The following is a 12396-nucleotide window of genomic DNA, read 5'->3' on the forward strand; positions in this document are numbered from 1 at the left end:
CCCCCCTATTTCCAAAATCTGAGTATGCAGGATTTTAGTGATAATTTGTTGCTAATTAGTTGCTCTAATATTGAATTTGTTGCTCCACGATTTGACCTTCAAATCGACTGCAACAGATGCAATATTTTGGAGACTTTTTATCCATACGCTTTTTCAAAAAACTAAAAACGCCAAATTGTAGACAGAAGTTGTTGCTCTGCAAAAAGCTATTTTTAAATTTTCTATCACTACCCAATCCTCTCTTACAGGAGAAAAAATTTTGCGATAACGTCATCTATCAAGCTGAGTACGCCACAACGAAAAATTGAAAATTTAAGTACGCATTAATTTGAAGATATTTTGTTGCTAATTTATTACCCTAATCTAGAATTTGTTGCTCCACGGTTTGACCTTTAAATCGGCTGCAACAGTTGCAATATATAGGTATATATAGCTTTATATAGGTATATTTTCAAAAATTAATGCTTTTTAAAAAGTTACATTTCCAATACTCAAGTATTCTTGCCCTTTCATAAGCCCTTAAAACGAGTACCTACCTATAGGTACAGAAGACGTTAAGTAAAACTCAACAGCAAAAACAAAGTTTATAAAGGTACCTACTAATGCCATTTAATTTCTCTATATTATATAGACAGCTTTTCCGTTCCTATTTTACCATTAGGTACCTTACCTCAATTTCAAAAAATTAATTTGATTTAACGTATAAACATCTACCTACCTTTTTCAAAGATATCTTACAACAACGAACATCTATTAAAAGAAAAAATGTCTCCCATGTCCTAGCCTAGAAGAAACCTAGACATCTCTTGAAAACGATGCCTACCCCCAACATTTTTTTGTAATTCTTTTCATCGCTTTTTTACACTTTAAGTCTATCACTCTAGTTTTGGAGAGATGCATTTTACTAACTACCACTAAAGCAACCGAAAAACACAACTCAATGCTATTCAACCAATCAGGTTGCGATGCGACTATTTTTATTATAAAAACAAACCAAATACATAAATGTGTTCATAGTTAATAGGAATAATCGAGTGTGTATGCGTTGATTTAAATTTTGACTCCGCCCCCCACAGTCTGCTTTGATGAAAATAATACAAACGCACACCTTGAAATGTTTTTTCCTTAGTTGGTTTCAGACCTCTATGAAGGTATGATGTACGGTCTCTCGCTCGATTTAATAATTTTATGACTTAGGTACCTACATAATTTATTATAGACACACCAAAAGGTAAGTTAGGTACGTATGTTTGTAGGGCCTTCCAGTTTATCTGGATTTATGCAATTTTTTGTGTTATGGTACCTATGTCGCTATGGGTCTTATGAAAAATGTTGCATATTTTTAGGGGAAAACTTTAAATTCAAAACCACTGAAAACCCGAATTGAAAATTTCTTCAATTTGTTGCTTCACAATTTGAACATTAAATGCACTTCAACACTACAAAAAACCTTAGGTAATTGCCTAAAAGGAAAAACTTTAAAATTTAAGAAAATATGTAAGCAGGTGTGCAGGAATTTGTTGATAATAATTAATTGCTCCAACAGATGCATTAGGTAGGTATTTTAAAGACTTTTTATCTATACCTACCTAATTTTAATTCAAAAAAACTAAAAATGCCAAATTATAGACATGAATTGAATTGATAGTTAGCACCTTCCTTCTTATGCAATAACTTCATTCCCCTTAGGGTGAAGGCCTCAATCCCACATTACCGAACGTTTTCAAAATTGAAATTGAACTTAAAAATCTTTGGCACCGGGTACAAAGGTGTTAAGTCAGAAAAGGTAATTTTGAGGAAAATGAAATTGAAGTTTCAATTTTTGTTTGTAAATCTGAATAATATTATTTTGAAAAAGTAATGATGCAGAAACATTATCTATAAGATCTTTTTTAATATCCATATGCTGTTGACCGGAAAATGACCGTTCTTAAAAAAAAATTGTGTTGACTTAACACTCTAGAGCCATTTACCTAGTCTTCATAAATAAACTTGGTCCAAAGGTGTTAAGTCAAGAAAAATCTTTGTTTATATTGATAACAAAGCTTAATTTATAAAAGAAACTGGGAAATATCAATGTGATTAATTACCAATGTGAAAATTCTTTTTTAAAAAATATGTACCTAATATAATTCTGTAGAAAAATTGCTTTTCGTTTTCTGTCTTCCTCTTGACTTAACTCCTTATGATCAATTTATAAGAAAAATGATTTATTAAGGTATCACTTCTACCACGTTTGAATTACAAACATGTTTTTTTTTTAAAGATTTTGTCAAGCTAAATTATGTACTGTGTTACCCCAAAAACTAAGTTACATAATAGTCCAAGAGCTAGTGGCACATTTGACTAAGGTAGCTCTTGTAAGGCTTAAAATTCTTTCAGTGGTAATTTTTAACATGATTAGTAAAATAATTTTGGTCTGGCAGACCTCAGCTGTGCATATCATGTATATACATATATGACCTTGAAAGTGTAACTTTCAACTTTTTATTCTCAAAATTTGACTTTGTTTAATATTCTGCCTTTTGAAAAATGTATCGTTCATTACTGTAGGTGTTGCCGTCGTTTTTAAATATTTTTTTTTTAGTTATTTTTTTAGAAAACTGCCCCTCCCTCCTAAACGGGGGGAGATAGACCCCTCCCACCTATAGTAAAAAATGCGGGAAAATTAGTAACGAATTCTTGTAGAAGAGTTTTTTTTAATATAGGTGGGAGGGGTCTATCTCCCCCCGTTTAGGAGGGAGGGGCAGTTTTCTAAAAAAATAACTAAAAAAAAAATATTTAAAAACGACGGCAACACCTACAGTAATGAACGATACATTTTTCAAAAGGCAGAATATTAAACAAAGTCAAATTTTGAGAATAAAAAGTTGAAAGTTACACTTTCAAGGTCATATATGTATATACATGATATGCACAGCTGAGGTCTGCCAGACCAAAATTATTTTACTAATCATGTTAAAAATTACCACTGAAAGAATTTTAAGCCTTACAAGAGCTACCTTAGTCAAATGTGCCACTAGCTCTTGGACTATTATGTAACTTAGTTTTTGGGGGTAACACAGTACATAATTTAGCTTGACAAAATCTTTAAAAAAAAAACATGTTTGTAATTCAAACGTGGTAGAAGTGATACCTTAATAAATCATTTTTCTTATAAATTGATCATAAGGAGTTAAGTCAAGAGGAAGACAGAAAACGAAAAGCAATTTTTCTACAGAATTATATTAGGTACATATTTTTTAAAAAAGAATTTTCACATTGGTAATTAATCACATTGATATTTCCCAGTTTCTTTTATAAATTAAGCTTTGTTATCAATATAAACAAAGATTTTTCTTGACTTAACACCTTTGGACCAAGTTTATTTATGAAGACTAGGTAAATGGCTCTAGAGTGTTAAGTCAACACAATTTTTTTTTAAGAACGGTCATTTTCCGGTCAACAGCATATGGATATTAAAAAAGATCTTATAGATAATGTTTCTGCATCATTACTTTTTCAAAATAATATTATTCAGATTTACAAACAAAAATTGAAACTTCAATTTCATTTTCCTCAAAATTACCTTTTCTGACTTAACACCTTTGTACCCGGTGCCAAAGATTTTTAAGTTCAATTTCAATTTTGAAAACGTTCGGTAATGTGGGATTGAGGCCTTCACCCTAAGGGGAATGAAGTTATTGCATAAGAAGGAAGGTGCTAACTATCAATTCAATTCATGTCTATAATTTGGCATTTTTAGTTTTTTTGAATTAAAATTAGGTAGGTATAGATAAAAAGTCTTTAAAATACCTACCTAATGCATCTGTTGGAGCAATTAATTATTATCAACAAATTCCTGCACACCTGCTTACATATTTTCTTAAATTTTAAAGTTTTTCCTTTTAGGCAATTACCTAAGGTTTTTTGTAGTGTTGAAGTGCATTTAATGTTCAAATTGTGAAGCAACAAATTGAAGAAATTTTCAATTCGGGTTTTCAGTGGTTTTGAATTTAAAGTTTTCCCCTAAAAATATGCAACATTTTTCATAAGACCCATAGCGACATAGGTACCATAACACAAAAAATTGCATAAATCCAGATAAACTGGAAGGCCCTACAAACATACGTACCTAACTTACCTTTTGGTGTGTCTATAATAAATTATGTAGGTACCTAAGTCATAAAATTATTAAATCGAGCGAGAGACCGTACATCATACCTTCATAGAGGTCTGAAACCAACTAAGGAAAAAACATTTCAAGGTGTGCGTTTGTATTATTTTCATCAAAGCAGACTGTGGGGGGCGGAGTCAAAATTTAAATCAACGCATACACACTCGATTATTCCTATTAACTATGAACACATTTATGTATTTGGTTTGTTTTTATAATAAAAATAGTCGCATCGCAACCTGATTGGTTGAATAGCATTGAGTTGTGTTTTTCGGTTGCTTTAGTGGTAGTTAGTAAAATGCATCTCTCCAAAACTAGAGTGATAGACTTAAAGTGTAAAAAAGCGATGAAAAGAATTACAAAAAAATGTTGGGGGTAGGCATCGTTTTCAAGAGATGTCTAGGTTTCTTCTAGGCTAGGACATGGGAGACATTTTTTCTTTTAATAGATGTTCGTTGTTGTAAGATATCTTTGAAAAAGGTAGGTAGATGTTTATACGTTAAATCAAATTAATTTTTTGAAATTGAGGTAAGGTACCTAATGGTAAAATAGGAACGGAAAAGCTGTCTATATAATATAGAGAAATTAAATGGCATTAGTAGGTACCTTTATAAACTTTGTTTTTGCTGTTGAGTTTTACTTAACGTCTTCTGTACCTATAGGTAGGTACTCGTTTTAAGGGCTTATGAAAGGGCAAGAATACTTGAGTATTGGAAATGTAACTTTTTAAAAAGCATTAATTTTTGAAAATATACCTATATAAAGCTATATATACCTATATATTGCAACTGTTGCAGCCGATTTAAAGGTCAAACCGTGGAGCAACAAATTCTAGATTAGGGTAATAAATTAGCAACAAAATATCTTCAAATTAATGCGTACTTAAATTTTCAATTTTTCGTTGTGGCGTACTCAGCTTGATAGATGACGTTATCGCAAAATTTTTTCTCCTGTAAGAGAGGATTGGGTAGTGATAGAAAATTTAAAAATAGCTTTTTGCAGAGCAACAACTTCTGTCTACAATTTGGCGTTTTTAGTTTTTTGAAAAAGCGTATGGATAAAAAGTCTCCAAAATATTGCATCTGTTGCAGTCGATTTGAAGGTCAAATCGTGGAGCAACAAATTCAATATTAGAGCAACTAATTAGCAACAAATTATCACTAAAATCCTGCATACTCAGATTTTGGAAATAGGGGGGTGTGGGTGCTATCTTGACGTCAAGATAGCACCCACACCGTTTTTTATAGTTTTTAGGGGCGAGAGTTGACTAGTTTTTGGACTATAAGACTGGAATGGAAAGTGATGGAAAATTTGTATGTTACTTTTTGCAGAGCATGAAATCATGTTTTTAATTTGGCATTTTTAGTTTTTTGAAAAAAATTATAGATAAAAAGTCTCCAAAAAAATGCATCTGTTGCAGCCGATTTTATGGTCAAATCATGGAGCAACAAATTCTAGATTAGAGCAACTAATTAGCAACAAATTATTACTAAAATCCTGCATACTCAGATTTTGGAAATAGGGGGGTGTGGGTGCTATCTTGACGTCAAGATAGCACCCACACCCTTTCTATCAATTTTAAGGGGGAAGGGGTGGAGCAACAAATTCGATATTAGAGCAACTAATTAGCAACAAATTAGCAACAAATTATTGCATACTCATTTTTTTAAATTTGTAAGTTTTTCTTGGTGTGGGTGCTATCTTGACGTTTTGATATGTTCCACAAGTTCCACAATGCATTTTGGACATGAAGGAGATGGATTTAAAAGTCGAATGAGACCTTTTTGAAAAGGTGTTGAGAAGCCCTTTAATTTGACACCATTTTTGTTGCTGTGCGTTCATTTTTAGGGAATTTAGCTTTTTTGAGAAAACTGTTAAAGTGCATTTCAAGGTCAAATCTTGGAGCAACAAATTCGGGATTAGAGCAACTAATTACCAACAAATTAGCAACAAATTATTGCATACTCAGTTTTTTTGAATGTTGAGTTTTTAATGGGTGTGGGTGCTATCTTGACGTCAAGATAGCACCCACACCTTCCACATCAATTTTGAGGGGGAAGGGGTGGAGCAACAAATTCGGGATTAGAGCAACTAATTAGCAACAAATTAGCAACAAATTATTGCATACTCAGATTTTGGAAATTTGGGGGTGTGGGTGCTATCTTGACGGACCTTAAATTAACTCCATTTATTTAGCAAATCTTCAGTATTTTTTGGTTTTTTTATTCTGAAGAATTTTTGAATTTTTAATTATTTTGCAGAAAATTATAGTGAGATAGTATCAGTGGGAGGTTCCTACATTTTCCCTGGAATAAGATGGAATTGTCTTTCTCGGAAGATGCTTTAAGCATTCGTTTTTAGTAGATAGATTTTAGGCAACTGTGTAATATTTAAATTCAGTATAATAGAAGACCTTCAAACTGACGGTATGTTATTTCAATTTAAAAAAAAGTTATTTTCGGAAGTCGATATTTGAAAGCCTAGCATAATTTCCACAGCTAGCCTACATGATTCATATCCATCAAAATATATTACTTGTTTGTGTTTGCCCTTGATATTTTTTTTTTTTTTCATTTTTGAATGTTCATTGCAGCTTACTAATACTCTTTGGTGTATTAGTACAACATAAAAATGTTTTGCAACAGATTCATTCACAATGAAAACACATCTTGATGCTCAAGCTTAAAGTATCACTCGCTCGCACAGAACAGAAAACAACATATGGTAATCGAATTTATTTTTTAACACCCGAAGCTGCAAAACGATAACGATGCCATCAGTTAATAATCCCGTTGCCGATCCCGGTTCCGATATGCTTCCGAGATTTTTCTTTTGAAAATCAAGATGTATTTTCAATTATTTGCTGTCAGATGTGCCAAACGAAAAATCATCGATTTATCAAATACACATATACACCACATATACACAACATAACACACAGAGAGTGTTCTGAGGTAGGTACCTATATTTTTTGTATAGTTCAATGTATATAAATGTGTGGGAGTGTTAGATCCTTTTGCTTCCTGTGCTGTGCAATCACAAAACGCACATGCTACAAAAACAGACGAATGAACAAAATAACAACAACAACAAAAAAAACTATACAACAATTTTATCTCATTTTTCTCTTTTTCCTATCGAACGTTGGAGAAGCAGAAAAAAAAATAACTAAAGTGAAAAAAAAAAAAAAAATAAATATCTTCCCTGATTTGATTGCCCTACAGGCTTCCGATTGGAAAGGTTGATCCTTTGGGCGTGGGCTGTGTCGTGTTAAAGAGGAGAAACGAAAAAAAAAGAAAAATAACCCAAACTGATTTCGTGTTGCCAAAATTTTATTCAATGAAGTGCCTTTGTGTTATTGTTCTCTCATCCGCACAACCAAATGTAGTTTTGACACAATAAAAGAATCCTTTTACTTTTTTTTTTGTTATGCTTCGACTGGTTGTGTTTGTGTTGTCCTTTAATAGAATTTTGCCAAAATAGCCCAGGAGACAAGAATTCCAGCACGAAATTCAAATTTAAGCAACAGAAGCCACAACAAAATATATCAAATGGACATTTTTAGGGGGGAGAAAAAGTCGAAAGTTCTAGTGTTTAAGTGTGGAATTATATTAGGTATGTCCGCCTCCTTGGGTAAGCAGACTAATGCAAGGACTCTTTCACTTCACATTCATCGAGTTCTTATCGTATAGATTGTATGCTGATTTTGAGGCTGGTACTGATGGTCACAATCAGAGTTACCAGAGATTGTTTTCTTTCAAGCACTGCTGAGAGTTTTTTTTTTTTTTTGTAATTCTATGGAAAGTCCTGAAATTTTTAGGAGCAAGACTTTGATCCTTATCTCTAATTTTTGTATAGTTGAATAAATCTTGAACTTGATACCATCATACTCACAATAAGGATTTTAATTAATTTCAAATAACATTATTTTTATAAATATTTTTTTTGTGAGCCTCTGGTAACACTATGGTCAGCAATTTGGCTACTACTATATACTCCCATTGTGAGATAGAACAAAATATTGTATTTTAAGCATTTTGCGGGTTGACATTTAAGTGAATTAAATGAAATGGCCAACACTTAAGGGGGTAAACGATGCTTCAGTTTCAGTGTTTTCTATGAAAATGACGTAATTTTTGCACGCAACACTTGGCAATTTGTTTGATTTGTTTTTTTTTTTATTTATTTTCTACTATACTATTTATATAAATGAAGCACTTTCATTTGTAACATGAACAGATAAAAGTATGCAATTTCGGTTGTGTTTAAATATTGTCGAGTAGTTAAATTTGTGGTTAAGACTGGTATTTTTGGAAAAAATTTGTAGGGTAACCATTAATTAAAAAAGAAAAGAAATTAGCTCTTTTAATGTGGAATTTTTGTGAATACCAACTAAAAGTTTTGGGGGCAAAAGTAGTGGGATGAAAGTTGATTGTTTTACTTCCTTAATTTCAATATTATTCATTTTATTTCGTGCAAGTGACGTATTTTTTTTTAAATATTTTACAGAAAAACTTGTAAAACTTACACAAAAAAAGTGTGACCTTAAATGAGTACAATATTTTTTTTATGTTCATAAATTTTAAAATTGGAAATATCTTAATAAGATAAGTAATTTGGAGCGATTTAATTTTTGTTTTTTATTTTCGAATTGGCATAGTAAAAAAAAAGTTGCGCTATTTATAAACGAACAAAACTGTATACTTAAAGTTTTTAAATAATTTCATTTTGAGGTGCCCCATGTTTTCTGATTGCTTAAAAAGTGGACTATTTGGCCTTTAAATTAAGTGGGAAAAAATAAAGTTCAACATATTTCTTTTTTGATTCATGTTTCACTGAGTTCGAAACATCAAAAAAATAAGTTACTTGACTTTTTAATATATATATTTTTTTTTTAAGTCTTACGAAAAGTATGAACATAGAAACTTAAGAATTCTAGATTTTCAATTAACCGCGCCTTTGTTAAGATTTTTGATTGAAATTTCAATTAAAAGTGAAGTGAAATGTAGTTTTTTAGATGATTCAAACTATGAATTTACAAAAAATTTATATTGAACTTTATTTTTCCCCATTTAATTTAAAGGTCAAAAAGTCCACTTTTTAAGGATTCAGATGGCTTGGGGAACCTCCAAATGAAATTATTTAAAAATTTTAAATTTAACAGTTTTGTTCGTTTATAAATAGCGCAACTTTTTATTACTATTTTTATTCGAAAATAAAAAACAGAAATAAAATCAATCGACCCTAATATGTAGCATATTTTTTTGTACATTACAAAATGTTCTGCTTTAGGCACGTGTACAATTCGCAATGAGTTGAGGTTAAAGAATGAGTATGTGGCTAAACGCCATAATGCTGTTTAGGTTGGTAATAATGTAGGATGGTGTTTCATAGGTTGACAAGTACGAGTAGATGTTAGACCTGAGGGGTAGGCTACATTGCACTTTAGGCTGACTAAACCACATTACTTGCGAAACCTAACAAAACCTAACATAACCGGAGATGTTTTTATGTAACTAATTGATCCTCTAGTATAAAAGACAACTGTACACTTATTTTGAGTCTGAAGTAAGTTTTCGATTTAAACAACCAAACTTAATTCCCCTTCTTAAACACCCTTCCAAGTGTTTTTTTTTTTTTTTTTTTTCTGAGACCAATTATGCTATTAAATCACTTTAATCAAAAAATATAATCTCTGATATGGATGATACTTTTATTTTATAATTTAATATAATGAAGCGTTAGTAATTTCTACTCTTTTTTTAATGAAATATACCTAATTGTTTTGCATAATAATTGAATAAAAATCGCCTTCAAATATCTTTACACTTCAGGACTTTCCACTAAATAAAGCCTGTCGCATTTGATATGAATCACTCTTCAAAATGCTATATACTCTATTATAACACATATGATAATTTATTATTGATTTTTTATATGTCCACCGGTACACTATGGCGTATACGTAATTATTTTTCGTTCGTTTTTAGTACCAAATGATTTTCTGAAAAAATTTGTCACCGTGTAATTTCCCAGTGATTGTAGCTTCTCACGTAAATTTTAATGAAGCGTGTAATTTATTTAATTACACTTGGCCTATCCAACAGGGTTACACACATACATAATATGTGGACTTGAATTTGCAACATTTAGTTCCTACATAATAAAAATACTTTCTCCACCACATACATACAAAAATATTTCTTCAACAAAATACAAAATACATACACACACACATTAGCAAAGGAATAACTTCCAATGTGTACAAAGTAGGTGTATTCCTTGAAAATAAATAAAAGTTAATTAAATATGAGGAGACAAAAAATTTGAGTACAAAAACTTTTAAACTGACAAAAATCTGGTTAAGAAAATTTAATAAATTGCTTAAACATGGAAATATGAGTGTGTGTGAATGAATATATAAACATTTATAAGGACAAAAGTAAAAAAAAAAAAAATATATCGTCCAGCTCAGGTGTGTGTATAAATGATCGCCACCATAACTTACCTTCTTCATAAATGACATCACGTTTGTCGGCAACATGTTGACTGTGAATTTTTCTTCTCCTCACTCACACTAGACAGGACGTTGAAAAATCAAGTATTCACTCTCTACGCAATCCTAACAAATCCAGTAGTAGGTGTAATATATTCAAATTGGCACTCGGTTTCCACTGAGCAGGGATCACGATGCACGTGTGTGATGCAAATGTTATGCAACCGAATGGGAGTTTCGATTCATTTAAACAAAAAAAGAAAAAAAAACACAATTCTATTTGCGGTAAAGCGCAGCAAGAGCACAACTATCCATCACATGGCTGTCATCATCATCACAAATTAAATGGCCAACGCAAAGGCCGAGCTGTCTGAATGTCCTTTTTGCTCAGCAACCGTTACTCTGTGTCAAAGCTTATGCCACTTTTATTCCTTTTGTAGAGTTCATTTTTTTTGAAAAAAAATATATGTGTACAAGAGTCATTCTTTCCACGGAAATAAAGACCATGTCCTATTTTTTCTCCTTTAGTATGTTTATGTGTGTGTGTGTTTTTGCTTAGATCTCTATCCAACTATGAAGTGGGTATTTTTATTCTTCAGACTAAGGTCCTTGTTGGGAAATTTATTCAAATTACTTTATGAACGTAGTCTCTTCACATTGGGGTTTGTCACCATCACTGCCATGGGTTGCTTTTCTAATGCACATTTATATATGCAATGATTTGCATTTGTCAGTGTGGTTGTATGCATTTGGTTATTTGTTTAGTAGGTTGGTAGATTTAAAAAATTTCTTCTTGTCCTCAACAGTCCTGTGGTTAAATTATGGTTCTAGCAAGAAATGACTAAAATGCTTCGAGTTGGTAGATTTTCAAGCTTGAAGATCTTCTATATGTGTGGTTTTTATGGTCTTGTAAACCAAAATATTTTAAGGCCAAATGGATTTCTGAAAATAGAATGAAATAATTTAATTTAAAATTAATGTTTGTTTAAATAATTGTTATATGGTTGCTATAAGAATTTTGGTAATAAATTGTTCGGTGAAATTTAAAGTTTGCATGTTGATGCGAGTTTATTTATTTATCAACATAAATTAAGCTTATTTTTAATTTTATTTTATTTTGTTATTTATGAACATGTTGGTATTTTCAATGGATGAAAAGTCAATTTTATGTAAAGGTCACAATTAATTATGGGAACGAATATTTTATATTGAAAATTGAAGCAGAAACTAAATTCGAATACGTGTGGATATGAAATGTAATTATAAAATAAATTACTTAATAATATGAGGACATTAAATGCAAAAGTTCTTATTTGACTCAAAACAAATAATTTATTAAGTGTAATTAAAACAATAAACACCCACACCTCCAAATTAACAAAAATAAAAACTTTAGTCCTAGGGGATGTTCATGTATTCAATAATTATAATTGGGGTGAAAGTTTTTACGATCATTTAAGTCAATGTTGGTTCAAATAGTATATGTTTTATATAGGTACATAAACATATTGAAATAATATGATTTAAATTTTGTTCTTGATATATTTATGTACATATTTTATAAATTGAGATAGGTATTTTCTATTTCAAGTTGTTTTAAAATTACACTGGCTTACAGCCAATAGGGACGTATTTTCACCCCAGAGACTAATTAAAAAAAAAAAAAATAAAATGGATACGTTTTCGTGATATTATTTTTCAATGTTTCTGTCGTTATTTTCCAAGCTTACTCAGTATTCGGCAA

At 30.9% G+C, this 12396-nt stretch overlaps 1 protein-coding gene across 4 annotated transcripts in view; it reads right to left on the reverse strand.

Moving 5' to 3' along the window:
* Positions 1-12396, reverse strand: part of LOC129911692 (regulating synaptic membrane exocytosis protein 1) — a 247748-nt gene that overhangs the window by 92703 nt on the left and 142649 nt on the right. For all 4 annotated transcript variants that reach the window (XM_055989559.1, XM_055989558.1, XM_055989557.1 and 1 more), the window contains one exon: positions 10665-11594. In XM_055989559.1, coding sequence (XP_055845534.1) covers positions 10665-10700 — 36 coding nt within the window. In that variant the 5' untranslated portion in view covers positions 10701-11594. The remainder of the gene's footprint in view (positions 1-10664; positions 11595-12396) is intronic.

The sequence above is a fragment of the Episyrphus balteatus genome, chromosome 2, assembly GCF_945859705.1.
Source record: "Episyrphus balteatus chromosome 2, idEpiBalt1.1, whole genome shotgun sequence".
NCBI classification, from domain to species: domain Eukaryota; kingdom Metazoa; phylum Arthropoda; class Insecta; order Diptera; family Syrphidae; genus Episyrphus; species Episyrphus balteatus.